The 17,100-nt window shown below is 41.4% G+C and overlaps 1 protein-coding gene across 7 annotated transcripts in view; it reads right to left on the reverse strand.

Annotated features, from left to right (window-relative positions):
- Positions 1-17,100, reverse strand: part of LOC147026217 (protein ABHD1-like) — a 67,582-nt gene that overhangs the window by 6,995 nt on the left and 43,487 nt on the right. For 3 of the 7 annotated variants that reach the window (XM_085881393.1, XM_085881395.1, XM_085881397.1), the window contains 6 exons: positions 7,145-7,315; positions 6,949-6,994; positions 4,578-4,690; positions 3,934-4,081; positions 1,938-2,059; positions 1,422-1,470 (listed from right to left, as the gene is read on the reverse strand). In XM_085881393.1, coding sequence (XP_085737519.1) covers positions 1,422-1,470; positions 1,938-2,059; positions 3,934-4,081; positions 4,578-4,690; positions 6,949-6,994; positions 7,145-7,315 — 649 coding nt within the window. Of the gene's footprint in view, positions 1-1,421; positions 1,471-1,937; positions 2,060-3,933; positions 4,108-4,577; positions 4,691-6,948; positions 6,995-7,144; positions 7,316-17,100 lie in introns of all 7 variants that reach the window. The other 4 variants (XM_085881394.1, XM_085881399.1, XM_085881398.1 and 1 more) reach the window with 4 other exon arrangements.

The following is a 17,100-nucleotide window of genomic DNA, read 5'->3' on the forward strand; positions in this document are numbered from 1 at the left end:
AAACAATGCATGCATACTTATGGTACTCCAAGGAAGTGCATGACTGAAGATTGGGTGTTTTGATTAATTAAAACACCTCTTTTGAAGATAATTAACGGCCTTATTTAATTATATCCTTTTTCAGGCGCTTCTTGTCCACCTCACTCTCTGGGATCTTAAGGCATATCCTGAGTAACCCAGTCGGGATCTGAAGTTGCCAAAGAAGAACGAGATACTTTCTTCAGAAAAGAACTAGACATGAGAAGTAAATTCAGCATAATTTTTTTTTTGCTGTGAACAAAGCAAAAAATGTCTACTGTATGAAGTTGACAAATAAAAACATGAGTTAAACAGCTTTTGAAAACATACATCTACTATAAATAGATGAGGTGTGTGTGTGTGTGTGTGCGTTTGTGTGTGCACGTGCATGTGCGTGTGCGCGTGCATGTATGTGCGCACACACATACATGTTTTATGTGGAGTTCTACTGGAGCTTTCTGATGTGGAATGTGATTCGCCAAAATGATCGTCATGATCTCCTGAGTTGATTTGTCTAATTAATTTCAAAGAACCCAGAACATTTCCAATGTTTTAAACACATGCCATGTTAAGGCATATAGAGCAGCTTAATAGGTCCTTCCATGGCATGGCATTTGCATACAAAAAGAATGATAACATTGTAGAAAGCAAATATTAATTAATACCAATAATATTAACAACAACAGTAAAAGTATAATTTGGCAATAATAATAATGAACGTATAATCCCCGCCCTGGCCCAAACTCCCCTGGGCTTTGTGAAAAGGCAAGCTAATGCTCAAGCAGTATCACAGGCAGGTATGCTACAAAACCATGAAGGCCAATGAAAAATTGCTCCAATGGACCAATGGGCCCACTAGTTACAATAAATGAAGCCCTGTGTCTTAATTCCTTGATAACTTGGAGTCCAAGGTTTATAAATAAATCTGAGGCTTGACACAAGTTGAAGTAATGCTACGATGACTTGAGACTTGATTTAAAACTTGCCCACAGAGAATTGAGGCTTGACTTGAAACTTGCCCTCAAAGACATGAGATTTACTTGACATCTCTGCCATAAAAACTTGTTAACATCTCTGCCATGAGCAGAGTGAGGCTGCACTGGCCTAATTTTATTAATGGATATTCTTGTTTACGAACATTTTTTGATGGTTTTGTAATAATTTTTCCTGAGATATTGGCTTTGAGTTGCATCAGTTTGTGAAATTTCAGCTCTAGCCCATCCATAAGGTACTAAACATTTATATCAGTTAGTGAGTCAGTGGTTAGAAAGAGCTATATATATATATATATATATATATATATATATATATATATATATATATATATATATATATATATATATATATATATATATATATATATATATATATATATATATATTAGATAATACTTAGGAGCTCACCTTTAATACATAATCCACATCGTATTTGCTTTCTAATACTTCCCTGTGTCTGAATAAAAAAGACAAGAAGTACAGAGTGTAAACTTCAACAATGAAGGCACCACAAACTAATATTTCTGCTCAATTAGCAAAGCTCAGGTCAGACATTTCGTTCACAAAGCAGTCTTCATCCAGGACTGTTATGAAGAATAAAGACCACTCGGCAGTTGAAAAGTTGGTGCTTAGCTTTGCCTATTGAGCAGCTCTACTAGTTAGTGGTGATTTCATTTTTTAATATGGATCTTCCCAACTCCAATAGTTACTTGCACGCATGTACACTTGTAATGCCATTCCAAAAGCTTCACAAAACAACTAAAGGTTCTATTAGAGGAGAAGAGAGTATATGTGAAAGCCAGAATGCAGGATGCTACAGTGGATGACATTGTAATGTAGATGAGCAATTCAATAGCAAAATATATTCCAAAACTGCACAATTAACAGCGAGGGCACAGCACATGTTTTTTCAGGATGCTTCACCTGACAACCAGACTGCACGCAATTATATATTCAAATGAAATCCCGAGTATGTTGTCCAACGCGATCTTTGAGGGCAGATGATGTTCCTCCCATCCTTCCACGTGAGATTGACTGTTGTGCTGCTGGAGCAAGGAACCCGCTCAGGTTAAAGATATGATTAAGGTCTGTTTGTGTCAAAAAGGGCAGGGTATAGGGTGCCATAATATTCCAGTGACAGCAGGAGTCAAAGGTATGAATGGGAGTGTTTAAATTGTGATGGCTCAGAGGCCTTTAAGGCTGCACTTTCATTTATTTTGCATGGCAGAACAGCACTTGCAACAAACACAAGTGAACATTCTGAATCATTCAATGAGTACCCAGAGTGACTTCCAGAAGGAAACGGCATTTGTAAACTGAGAAACAGCATTGAGCATCCAGGAAGCAAACATTGATGGAGAAACAATAAGACAGATGTGAGAAGCACAAATAGCAATGCTTTTCGTGTTAAATGAACACAAAAAGGGAATATATGATAAATTGCTGCTCTGGTGTAGTTCAAGCATGTGGGTGATCTTGTAGCTTTGGAAGGCAAGGTGGGGGTGAGTGGGGGGGGGCGGTATAAAGCTGGCTGTCCCATTTGTCTTTTGCTTGTGGATGCTAAAATCCCAGTGATGTCTTAAAAAGAGAGTAGGCCATTATGTGCAATTATCATGAGCATATTTCTTTGCCATGAATTTTCTGCTGTAAAGGCCATGGCAAACCACCAAACACATTCTTTGCACAGGATGCTACTTTGACACAAAAGGAAGGTAAGGACCCTGTCTTATTCCCGCAAAAAAAATCATTATCAGATCATATTCACACACAAATCTGCATAAACAATTTCTGCTCTTCCACAAACCTCTCTGCCTGTCTAACAAAAAGAAAAGCATGAATTAAGGCACAAAACAATTAAAATTTGACCTGGACTTTTGCTTATATTGCAAACTATACTTGTATGCATATTGCCAAAGCAACATTTACATGAATTTTCAATGTGTTTTCCAGCTTTGGAAGCACACCTGTCTCATATTGGAGTGGAAGCTTTCATATTGTTTAAGTGAATAACTCTTTCGGATGTGATGCAACTAGTTCAGGACATCCTTAAAATCCTCGTAATCATCAACAACATATTGCTCCCCTCCTCACCCCCAGGTGTATGTTGTTTTTTTGTTTTTTAATACAAATGTGATTGACAGGCAATCACCAATCATGTATGTTTCACCAGACTTAATGTTTTTATTGAAAAGAAATTTCATAAATATTCATTGTTCCACCATCTTTGCTCCCTCATTCGGCACCATCTCGATTTGAAGCACATACAGTAGAGCAGGAAACACGTGATCATGGGGAAAGGTTGTACCAACATGAGAAAAACCAATTCCTTCAAAAAGTATTCAACCAAATACATATTCATTTCATTTTGTATGCAGCTTGTGGCTGCTGGTTGCATCATTGCCCAGAGCACAGCTGTGCTGCTCATGGAATTTGGCCACAGTGCCGGCGATAGCTTGCCTACTCTTCACGAAGGACATCATGGGATCGCTAACATCCACCAACTAATGCTGGTAAATGGGACACCCAATTTAACGTCCATCCGAGGGATGGCACACACATTGAGGACTCGCCCTGCTTGTGAAACACAAGGTTGACAGTTTATAGCTGAGTAGAGATTCCAATCCACACAAGACAGTTCAGAGGTGAGTTTGCATTTCTCTCGGCTATCCTGCCAGCCCATGTATGAGTAAATGCATTACTCTGTCTTATATAAACAGAAATACAGGCCAAATTTGATTCATCCTCTTATATAATAAGCAAAAAATATATTGTCTGATGTGGTTTATGAAGAAAACTTTTCCACAATATTGGCTGACTTTCAAAGAAGCAGACGTGCGCAGCCATTTATTTTAAAACTAAAGCCCCAGCTGTTCTCACCAGTACACGACCAGGTATAACTTCTGCCATTTTGCCGGCATACCTTCGCACTGTGCCTGTGAGCAGACGGGTGAGCATACAATTGAAGAGCATCTTGTTCAAGGGTTCCTCCAGGGAGGCGGTTGAGGTAAAAGCATCCCAGGGTACCGAGATGGTCATTGCAGCATCGACACCTGTCTGCTGTCCCTGTTCTGCCAAGAAATTCAGCAACAGCATTCTGAGGACAAAGTGGAGGAGAAGGGTCTTTGGCAGACACATTAAGAACAAAACTTTCTGTAAAATTTTGAAGCAAGCAATGTTAAGTAAACTAATTCAAATGGTGGTTTCATTTTTACTTACTACCATAAAATGAAAATGATTCATTCAAAGTTTGTTTGCGGTTTCTGGAACACTTCATTTTGGACACTGGTTGTGTCAGATTTTTCATCTTCCACTGCAGGTGCACCGTTTTTAATGTTTATCATGAACCTTGACTCAGGAATGAGCAAATTACAAAAGATGATTTGTTTGAACAGTTCATCGAAGCTTCTCCTCCACCCAAATTTCTGACAATGTGAAGCTCATTTGTTGATTTGTATTTCAATTGTGAGGATAGCCTATCTTTGTTTCCTTTTTTTTCCCCTCCTCAAGAACCCCAAGAACAAGAGTTTAAAATAGATTAATTAATTTACGGATTGTGCAACTCACCCACCCATAGAGAGCCCGACAGCAAGAATGGGTGACCTGGGTTGTACAGAACGAATGTGATGAACCACCAGAGACATGTCTTCGGTGTTGGCAGCACAGTACAGGCGTGGGGTCTGCAAGCGGGAAGGACAGAAAAAGAGAAGTAACAACGACTAATTGTTTTTTTAACACATGAAACAAAAAGCTACGAGAGTAAGACTGCGTAATAATTGAGATTTGGATAAATGAATCATAAATGAGAAGGAAAGATAAGGTCACCATAATGAACCACCAAGAGATGGTGGAATACTATTTAAATTTCTTTTATTTTGTCTCGTGATGGTTTCCTTTACAATTCCTCTTCCAGGAAGCCTTTGAAGTACCTTTGTCATGATTGTTTTTTATTTGCTCATGCCCTTTCATTGAATTTTCAAGTAAAAACAAATGTTTTTTGCTGCTAAAAGCACCCCCCCTCCACCCTACGCGTGTGCACGCACACACACACACACACACACACACACACACACACACACACACCATCCCTGGAAATATTACCATAAACAAACTACAGTTGGAAGCTGGCTGGGTTTCTGATGATTCTGAAAAGAGTCCTCAGGACAAAACTTTGAGAACAAGAAAACTTCACAGGTTTGTCGATGAATCACGATCCCTTATCGGAGGTGGATACTTCGAGACCTGAGAGGACTCCATTCCACCTTCTGAAACCCACATATGGCGATAACAACCAACAACACACATATTTCGATGAGTAGAGATATAAGACATAGCGTTTATCAATGTAAATTATATGTATATAAATTATTCCTTTACAATTCCTGTTCCAGGAAGCCTTTAAAGTACCTTTGCATACCTTTGTCTGTCTCTTTGTCTGTCCAGTTTCCTATCTCATCTCTCACCGCTTCACACATCATCACTGAACTATGTATGCATAATTAACAGCATCTTACAGTTCTGCTCACGACATCTACATTTATGTCCAACTTTTGCTCATGTGTTCAAGATGCAGATAATGTCACTTCAAGCCTGACTGTCATGGGATTGTTGTTGTCTCCATTTGTTCCATTAGTCACAGGATTATTGTCGTTGTTGGTCTATTGCCTTCCCATCCTATCAGTTTCCATTCCACCCATCATTGATGGGTACATCTGTGAGTTATGACATAAAATTGGAAGATAAATTACCAAGAAAAATGGATCAATAATTTAAAAAGAAATTAAAAAGAAGACATAACCTCTGCAATGCATGAACAAAGGGTTCAGCTTCAGGGACTTGGACTCTTGCCTTTACTTGTTGAGTTTCTACAGAATGTAGTTTTTTATCAGCAAGTTCAATTGTGAGATAATCTTACACTGTATTTGTAATGGTAAGGCTTCTGTCACTTTATCAAATACTTAATTTTTGTCAAATAAGCAAGATTTTGTTCCTTTCAAGGCCTGTACTTTAAAAAAAAAATTCATGAGTATGAGCACAGTGCAGCAATGTACCATGTGGCTCATTTTCTACTCGAGGCCCGAGCAAGACATGTATTCGCTGTGTAATTGAGACTCTCCATTCTGAGGCCTTGGCACTCTCTTTCCCTCCCACTCACTCATATTGTTCCCAACGACACACACACACACACATCAATGTAAAACAGGCAAAACAAAGGACAACTTGCAACCGGGGCAGTTGGGGCAGGAGAGCAAGACTAATTTACTTATTTCAAACACAGTACATTTCAATAGATCACTGCATAAAGTAACGGATAAGTCCCCCTATTCTAAGTCTGTAAAACATATATATTTCTTTTTTTGTCTCTTTTATATTTCTTGGTGAAATTTCTCATGGGATCAGAGATGCAAAGCTATATTTGTTTAAAGATATTTTTAAGTTTAAAGATATCTGAGAATTTAACTCCGTGTATCCAATTAACATCTCTCTAGCATTCTGCTGATTGTTTACAAGGTTTAGAAACAATATTTCCCCCCTTATAATTTTCCTCTTTAATATCCCTCGTATTCTGCTGAAAAGGTAGCCAAGTCGTATTAAGCATTACATTGCATTGATTTTAAGTTTTTTTTTAATAAGTATAGAAAAATGTTGTCTTCTTGGTCAATGTTTTTGTTGGTTATTCATTTTATTCTCGATAAATGTGCATCCGTGACTAATTTTTCAATGAAAGAATTTAAGATAATAGCTAAAAGGGACAATTGTAGATATAATAGATAAAAGATGAAAAGGTGATTGATTTAAATTAATATAACTTCAAAATGTGAGTTTTCGGCTTTCTTTTGTGATCATGTGGTCACAGCAGTAAGAATGATTAGTTCACTGTTATTCCAGCAGTGTGACTGTTCTGCACATGGTAAAGTGGAGATGAGTTAGCACCTACCAGCAGGTCTTCCTTTCCACATCCACGATAGTTGAACACCACACACCTGATATGGCAAAACAGAGTTTGACTATTTGTCTGAACTTTTGCATTTACTTAAAATGTGAAATGTGAAAAATATTGAGCTATATGTTACATGGGAAACAAACAAAGAGAGAAACAAGCAAACAATTGGACAAGCAAACAAGAGACCCACTTGCAGTTGAGCAGTTGGGCCTGTGCTGCAAGATGAAGAATATAGTTTTCACGGCTGTTGCTCGTCAGCCCAGGCAACAGTAGCACCGTGAGTTGGGGATTCAGTTGTTGGCTTGGACCTTCAAGCCAGTCCAATGAGAGCTGCCCTCCATCTGCTGTGCGCAGCAATTCACTTTGGGGTGCGAAGATAGGGGGGGGTATCCATGAGGATTTTAACATGCTTTGCAACAAAAGGAATGAATTAGTTGCAATGCTCAGTCATCTCTACCTATAAAAGGAAAAAAAAATCGCACTCTCACTCTCATTCTCACTCTCACTCTCACTCTCACACTCACACTCTCACTCTTTCTCTGGTCTATGCATATCCACATCTTTGAAGTTATAAACTCCACACTCAGGGTACAAATACAACTTTGTGTGGTGGTGGTGGTGGGGGGGTAATATGGATGGACTATGTGGCCGTGGCCTCACGCGGGAGTGTGGTGGGTAGCAGGGGACATAAATTCTCTCTGTAAATGTTTACCGTGTTGCGACACCGAGTTGTGGTGGCATAGGGTATTATAATTTCCATTTTTACCTGGGCAACATTGAAGTTAAAACACTCTTCGCACAGGTAAATCTGTCCTTTCCTTTCCCTCCCCCCACCTTCACCAATGGCCAACTAGTCAATATTCGGTACTCGTGTTCAAACGCCATTGCATCGGTAAATTAATCCCCATTATAACATACCAAGGCAGTATGCATCACACACTGGGAGAGATTTGCCTTAGGCCCCTACCTAATTTAACACAGCACCACCCCCATGTGGTGGCACGTAACACTAAAGCTCACAGTTTCCCTACTTAGTTTACATCGCGATGTCTCCCACATGTGCACAAGCCATGCTACTCCATACAATCCTACCTTTACTCTGAAGTTCCTCCATCTACCCCAAAAACATAACTGTATTAATCATAAATTACTGAACTATGACTACACAATTGAGCGAACAGTAACTCATTTGGAAAGGATTACTTTTCATTTTCTAATATGACAAACCTGTTGAAGTTGGCTTCGTGGACTTATAAGGGGGCAGGAGAGTTGGCAAGGTGGGGGTGTGGGGTAGGAGAGCTCTGTGGACTGAGAAGAGGACTGACGGGGAGAGGGGAGAGGGGAGAGGGTGTGGTGAGTGGTTAAAAATGGTGAGTTGAGGTTATGCAAGTTTGGGTTTATATAAAACTGGAAAACGCCCACCTGCCCCATCCCCACAAAGCTGGTCCGCATCCGCTTTGGGAAAAAATTAAAATGAGGCGGTGTAAGGAGCGAAGAGGGTGACATTGTCAATGGGATATTCATCACAGCCTTTTTAGATGCTGAATTATGAATGATATACAAGAAAACACGAAGAGGAAGATCAAAATGTGGTACTCTTTACTCTTTACTGTTTCACAATGCACTACTCTTCTGCTATTTCAACAGACTGCTTTCATTTCGACCTCTCCTTCATTCCTTGCCTAAAAAATCCAACTATTACAGCGCTTCTTCTCTCCATGCTCTGAATTCGCCTTCATTGCATCCATCAAGAATTGTGTTAAATCGCATCTCTGACCTAAAACTTTTAAAAACCACAGTTTGCCATGGATGCTCGCTTTCCATCAACCATTCTTTTTTTCCAACTTCAGTGCCAACTCACCCCCCTCACCCCTCACCCCTCACTCTCAAAGCAACCATCCCACTCTTCTCCCTCCAAGCCTCCCTCTCACCTCTTTCAAAAATTCCCCCCTCACCTTTCTCCCACCTTTCATCCCCCTCACTCTTCCTTCTCTAAGTTGCCCCCCCTCTCATCCACCAACCTGCCTCCCTCCACTGCCCTCTCACCTCCATCTCTTCACTCCACCTCCTCAAATACTCAACTGCCATCTTCCTTGTCTCTTGTCCCCCCTCTCTCCCAGGACCACAGAGGCCTTTCTCCTCCTCATTCGGCCCCCTCCCTCGCTATTCTGCAATACCCCACACTCCTTCAGCAACCCTCCTTACCTCCCCCCTCGTCCCTCGTCCTACCCTCCCCCGCCCCCTCCACCTCCTGCACCCAAAGCCTCCTCCCCTACCTCTTCATTAAAAGTGTGGACCTCAAATATCCGGGGCCTTCGCTCAAACCTTTCAGATCTTTCCATGCAGGTTGCCACTGACAAACCAGACATTATCTGCCTAACAGAAACTTTCCTCTCCCAAGACGTGTCTGACTCCCAAGTATCTCTCCCTGGTTACTCCCTCTTACGGTATGACAGACCTGAGCCTCGTCCTGGTGGAGGTGTTGCTCTCTTCATCAAAGACTCTATTCCTCACTCTCCCTGCACTGCTCTCACTCCCCCACACCCCCAGGAATACCTCTGGCTTGTGCTTCCCCTCCTCCCACCTCATGATTATATGTGTACTGTGCCGTCCACCGAACAGTGATGACTCCATCTACACCTCACTCTCCGAAAACATGGACCATCTTCTATCTTCTCATCCAAACTCTCTCTTCCTCTTATGTGGCGACTTCAATTGTCATCACGCCAGTTGGCTAGGTGTGGGTACCTCTCTCACCTGCCATGGGACATCAGCAAAGCTTTCTGTGACTCATTGGGACTGACTCAATCGGTCAACTTCCCGACCCGGATCTCAACCAATGGTACTCCATCTCTTCTGGATCTGATTTTGACAAATTTCCCTGACAATATCTGCTGCTCTTCCTTCGCTCCAATTGGTTCTTCTGACCACGTCCTTGTTAAAGTGGACATCTCTCTGGCTGTTATCAGAGAACCACCTCACACGCCGTCGAGTCTGGCATTTCACTCAAGCCGACTGGCAGGGTCTCCGAGCAGCCATCAAACTTACAGACTGGTCTCCTATCACTACTTTCTCAAACATCAACTCATCCTGGGAATTCTTTCAAAGAAACTTGCTCTCCCTCATGCACAGATTTATCCCCTCTCGTGTTCAGTTGTCTTACCCTTCCTCCCGCCCTTGGTTTACTGAAGCTTGTGGCGAGGCAGTTGTCCTGAAACAACTTGCCTTTGCCTCATGGAAAGCAAACCCAACTGAGAGCAATCTCAGTTCTTTCCACAAAGCTCGGAACAAGTGTGTAGCTACCCTCAGGAGAGCCAGAAAACAATATCTTTCTCATCTCAAGTCTGAACTCTCAAACCTCTCTCCCTCCTCAAAATCCTGGTGATGTCTAATCAAATCTGTTTCTGGTGTATGTTCCCCCTCCATCCCCTCCCTTACCTCAAATGGCCGCACTGCTGATTCCACACGTGATAAAGCTGAATGTCTAAACTCGGTGTTTGCAGCTAAATCTTGTGTCCCAAACCCATCACTATCTCTACCCACTTTACCCAGTCGCACCCAACTGTCCCTGGACTCTGTATCCTTTTCTCCTGACAAGGTGGAGAGCTTGCTTTCAAACCTCGAGTCAGATTCTGCAACCGGTCCAGACGGCATCAGCCCACGTGTCCTCAAAGCCTGCTCTTCTGCTCTTGCTCACCCTCTCTCTGTTCTATTCACCCTCTCATTTTCCCAAGGTCATCTGCCATCTGCTTGGAAATCTGCTAACATCACTGCCCTGCATAAAAAGGTGCAAAAACAGATCCCTGTAACTATAGACCAATCAGCCTTCTCCCAATCATCAGCAAGGTTATGGAATCCATCATCGCTGCAGACATGAAATCCTTCCTCTTCTCCAATGGCTTGATTTCCAATCATCAATTTGGTTTCAGACCAGGTCACTCTACCCTAGATATGCTGCTACTGCTCTCCCATCAATGGATGGAGGTCCTCAATGCCAGACAGGAAATCCGAGCCGTATCCCTGGACATATCACGTGCTTTTGACACAGTCTGGCACCCTGCCCTACTCACCAAACTCTCTTCCCATGGTATTCAAGGCCATCTCCACTCATGGCTCGCAGACTTCCTCTCCTGTCGCAGTCAACGTGTGGCCCTAAATGGAGTTCTTTCATCCCTCTTCCTGTGCAGGCTGGAGTTCCTCAAGGTAGCGTTCTGGGCCCTGTTCTTTTTCTGGTTTTCATCAATGATCTCTCGGACTCTCTGGAAAATCCTCTATTTCTCTTTGCCGATGACTCCACCCTCTGCCGTACCATCTGTCATCCCTCAGACCGGCAAGCAGCAGCTTCTTCGCTCACTGCAGATCTGGATAAAATCACAAACTGGTCCAACACGTGGAACATGTCTTTCAATCCAGACAAATCTCACACTCTCACTATGTCTCTTCGAAAGGACCGTTTACAAAACCCCCCCATCCACTTTCTCAACAATCCTCTGGAAGAAGTCTTTTCTTTCAAGCTTCTGGGTCTCACTATCTGCCATGACCTTTCCTGGGAAAGTCACATTTCCAACCTTGCCTCAAAAGCCAGTCGCCGACTGGGAATCCTCCGTCGTGCAAAGTCCTTCCTCGGCCCTCTTGAGCTCCTGACCACTTACAAAGCTTTTGTCCGTAGCCTGATGGAGTACTGCTCTCCCCTCTGGGCTGGTGCTCCTGCCTCCCACCTTTCTCGACTTCACGCTGTGGAAACCAGGGCTTTTAAGATCATTGGCATCTCCCGCAATGAAGCTGAGTCTTTGGGCCACTCACTCAATCACCGCAGGTTGGTCGGTGGTCTTTCTGTCTTCTACCGACTCCTCTCCAGCCTTGCCCCCCCTGCTCTCTCTGTGATTTGTCCCAACCACATTTCCACAGGGCGCTCAAGGTCCGCCAACAACCCCCTTCTGGTAAAACTACCAAAATCACGAATCACTGCTCATCTTCACTCTTTCATTCCTCTTTTTTCCCGCCTTTGGAATAAACTTCCTCACTCTATTCTTTCCCATTCTTCCCTCCAGGCTTTCAAAACAGCTGTTCACCACCACCTCTTATCTTCCCCCATCCAAATCCTCGATCTTTTCTACCCCCGATAATCCACCCAAGCCCACTTCCTTCAATTCTCCTGCTTTCCTTCCTGAAAGTCCCTTTAATGTCCATCTTCCCCTCGCCATGTTCCCCGTCCTATCCCCATCCCTCTCCCTTCCACAGTTCACCTGTGTCTGTTCCCCAATGTTTTGTCCCTTCCACTCCCGCCCCTCTTGTCTCATGCCTCCTTGCTGTGAGTTGTGTGTTCGCTCTCATATGAGCCTCGACCAAGGTATACAAAAAAAAAAAAAAAAAAAAAAATGAAAATGCAGAATGGAAAACCTGTCCGCATTCAAAATGCAAAAAGCCGTTTTTATTCAAACATCTTCTTCTTCAGAGTTACTCAGGGACAGACGCATGTGGAAATTGAAATCGAGCTCCAATCAGCTAATCAACTTTATGTTACTTCAATCCTTGTGATTCAATCCTTGTGATTGACTACAAAATGTTACGAATTCACATTTATAATCCCGTGCAATGCCAGGTAAATCTGCTAGTCAATTGAAACCTGAGAATTTGAGAATTTGAGACCTGGGAGGATTCAGTTCAACCTTCTGAAACCTGCATGTGATATCAACCAATGACACACACATGAATCGTGATTATACAGTACATATACATTCATGGACGGTCGTGATTAAACAATACGTGATTCTCAAAGTATCCACCTCCGTAAGCATCTCTTATAAGTTTAAGATTATCAGCCACTTCACTTTGCAATATCTAATACATGCTACAACTTATGACATTTAATATAACAATTACATTTTGGAGATAATGAATAATTATTTTCGAAAAATTAAAATAATGTTTTCTCTTTGCAAGGAACCGCCACACAGGGGGTGGCCATTAAGCCCATCAAAGCCTGCGCTATGGTTGCTGCTAACGTATGGTTGTTGCCAATAATGAATAATCTCACAATAACATTTCGTAAATCCCGACAAGATTTTCACAACATGAGACAATGCTCGAAAAGTGGATTCCCACTGACACAATATCATGAGCCAATGCTGATTTTCATCGTCAATGCTTTGTTGTAGACAAAACAATTTGTTACATCATCATGTTTTTGCATGTGATTCATGCTTGATTGGAAAATTTTCTCAAGAAAAATCAAAAAAAATTATTTATATGAAAGTAATATTGTTATAAATAATCTGACATTTTGCAGACAATGAACATATTCAACAGGTTTGTTGCATTAGAAAATGAAAAGTAATCCTCTCCAAATGAGTTACTGTTTGCTCAATTCTGTAATCATAGTTCAGTAATTTATGATTAATAATGTTATTTTTGTGGGGTAGATGGAGTAACTTCATAGTAAAGTTAGGATTGGATAAAGTAGTATGGCCCGTGGACATGTAGGAGATATCTACATGTAAATTAAGTTGGGAAACTATGAGCTTAAGTGTTATGTGTCACCACACGAGGGGTGGTGCTGTGTTAAATTAGGTTGGGATTAAGGATAATTTCTCCCAGTATGTGATTGCCCCCTGTGACCTTTCCCTATGTTTGTGCATTTCAAGACCTGTGATAAAAAGGGATCACGTCCTTAAAACAACAACAACCAAGCCAGACATTTCTAAGCAGGCAAAAACCCCACCTCCATGAATAACAATTAGTGAAGCCACACCACTGGGGTGGAGGAAGGATGGGGGAGATGTCAGAGGGAAGAGGCGAGGATTGAGTCAGGCTCGGCAGTCAGGACAAACAGGAGTGTGAAGGGAGGTTTTGCGAGGTACGCGCTTGGAGATGGAGGTCTCGTTTCTCTGGCTTCCCCTCGACACGGTGAAGAAGGCTGCATAATTCTTGTTTTCATGCTGAATCAAATTTGCTCACGTGATGGAGTAAGATGCTTGCCATTGACTGTTTGGCTGGGTCATGTGAGACCGCTCCTCAAAGCCTCTTGTTGTGCTCTCGGGAGATCGAGAATGTGACTGGGCACCATTTTTGCGAGCTTCTCATGCAGGACGGCATGGATTCGATCGCCCAAGCTCATAAAAGACCACTTCTGGACATGAAGCTAAGTGCCAGAAGAAAGGGAGGGATTTTTCTTTTGATTTATCTTACCTATTACCTATTTATGTGTCATCTTACCTATTGAATATACTGTTGGTAGAATGTTTTTCTACCTTTCTTTGTATTGAGAGGTAGAAAAATGCTGGTGTGTCTTGGATTATTATGATCATCTTGTTCTCATTAACCCCCCAAAAAGATCATCTTCTCATGATTCCAGAAATCAAATAAACTTATTTATCTTCCATAAATGTGCTGTTGGTAAAGAAATTTAATATTGGATTTTGAGATTCACAATAATTAATATCAACAAGAAAATTTTACATTCATTGCCTTCGGAGAGTATTCACACCCCTCGACTTTTTTCACATTTTGTTGTGTCACATCCTGAATTTAAAATAGATTAAATTGAAATTATTTCGTCACCGATCGACACAAAATATCCCATGATGACAAAGTGAAAACTTGTTTTTAGAAAATTTTACAAATAGTTAAAAATGAAAAGCTGAAATGTCTTGCATCAATAAGTATTCAACTGCTTTACTATGACACTCCAAATTGAGAGCAGGTGTATCCAATTTCCTTTGATCATCCTTGCGATGTCTCTACAAATTGATTAGAATCCACCTGTGGCCAAGTCAATTGATTAGACGTGATTTAGAAAGAAACACACCTTTCTATATGAGGTCCCACAGTTGACAGTGTATATCAGAGCAGAAACTCCACCAAGAAGTCCAAGGAACTGTCCATAGAACTGCGAGATAGAATTGTGAGGAGGCATAGATCTGGGGAAGGGTATAAAACAATTTCTAGAGTGTTGAAAGTTCCCAAGAGCCCAGTGAGCTGCGTGATTAGGAAATGGAAAGAATACGAAACTACCCAGACAATTCCTGGAGCTGGTGGTCTGACCAAACTGAGCAACCATGCAAGAAGGACCTTTGTCAGGGAGGTGACCAAGAACACAATGACCACTCTGACAGAACTCCAGAGTTATTTGGCTAAGATGTGAGAACCCACCAGAAGGTCAACAATCTCTGCAGCACTTCAAAAATCTAGGCCTTATAGGAGAATGTCCAGACAGAAGCCACTCCTGAGAAAAGGGCACATGACAGCATGCCTGGAGTTTGCAAAAAGGCTCCTGCACAACTCTGAGAGTATGAAGAAAAGAATTCTGTGGTGATAAGATGAAAATTGAACTCTTTGGCCTGAATGCAAAGCACTACGTCTGGCAGAAACTGAGTACAGCTCATCGCCCATCTTGCATCACCCCAACCGTGAAGCATGGTGGTGGCAGCATCATGCTCTGGGGATGCTTTTCTGTGGCAGGGACTGGGAGACCTGGAAGAATAGGAGGAACAATGAATGCAGCCAAATACAGGCAAATCTTTGAGGAGAACCTGCTTCAGAGTGCAAAAGACCTAAGACTGTAGTGAAAATTTTCATTCCAACAGGGCAATGACCCCAAGCATACAGCCAAAGCAACACTGGAATGGCTTCAGAACAAAACATGAAAGTCCTTGAGTGGCCCAACCAAAGCCCAGACTTGAATCCCAATTGAGAATCTGTGGAAAGACTTGAAGATTGCTGTTCACCGCTGCTCCCCCTCCAACTTGGCAGAGCTTGAGAAAATCTGCAAGGAAGAATGGGAGAAAATCCCCAAATACAGATGTGCAAAGCTGATACAGACATACCCAAGAAAACTCAATGCTGTAATCAATGACAAAGATGCTTTGACAAAGTATTGACTCAGGGGGTTGAATACTTATTGACGAAGACATTTCAGCTTTTCATTGTTAATTTATTATATAAAAATTTCTAAAAACATGTTTTCACTTTGTCATGATGGAGTATTTTGTATCGATGACAAAAAAATGTAATTGCACATTTTAAATTCAGGCTAGAATGTGACAAAAGTCGAGGACAAAGTGTGACAAATTTTTGTCCTCAACTTTTGTCACATTACAGCCTGAATTTTAAATGTGACAAAAGTCGAGGGGTGTAAATACATTCTGAAGGCACTGTAAGTGATGGCTGACATAAATTATTCACTGGAGGAGTGTAGGTAATGTATCACTATTAAAAGGCATTCACAAACATCCTTGACCTTGTTGTGGAATGTTGGACAAGGCCCTCACTTTTTTTCTTTTTAGATCCTCGTGGAGGATCTCTAAGTCTTACTCACGTTGTTGTTCTTGTGGACTTTTTTGTATCACAGCCTACAGTTTTCATCAAAACTTCCTGAAACTTGGAACATATATGTAAAAATATCCTGCGAAGACAGTAACCATCTCCGATTTTGAAAATTCCTCTTAGAAAAAAAGTTATGACATCAAAATATCTCCGCTAATGGAAATCGCCTAAAAAATTATCTCGGAAACTAGGCAAGCTTTTTGAATTCTGTTTGCGGGAAGCGAACAGGGCATTAGCAGAGATAAATTAGCGCACATATGATACATCACTATGACGTCATGTCAATTTTTATGACGTCATTCCTATTTTTTGTTTGTTTGTTTCACAGCCTACAGTTTTCATCGAAACTTACTGAAACTTTGGATCTCTATGTAAAAATACCCTGCGCAGACAGTAACCATCTCCGATTTTGAAAATTCTTCTGAGAAAAAAAAGTTATGACGTCAAAATATCTCCGCTAATGGAAATCGCCTAACAAATTATCTCCGAAACTAGGCAAGCTTTTTGAATTCTATTTGCGGGAATCGAACAGGGCATTAGCACAGATGAATTACCGCACATATGATACATCACTATGACGTCATACCAATTTTTATGACGTCATTCCTATTTTTTGTCATTTTTTGTTTCACAACCCAGAGTTTTCATCGGATCTTCATGAAACTTGCCATATATATGCAGAAAGCCCATGCGCAGGCAGTAACCATCTCCAATTTGGGAAATTATTCCTAGAAAAAAAGTTGACGTCATAATATCGCCGCTAATGGAAATTGCCTATACCATTATCTCCAAAACTAGTTTGTTTCACAGCCTACAGTTTTC

The sequence above is a fragment of the Eptatretus burgeri genome, chromosome 5 (assembly GCF_056783735.1).
Source record: "Eptatretus burgeri isolate ZD-2024b chromosome 5, Ebu_testis_v1, whole genome shotgun sequence".
Classification (NCBI taxonomy): Eukaryota; Metazoa; Chordata; class Myxini; order Myxiniformes; family Myxinidae; genus Eptatretus; species Eptatretus burgeri.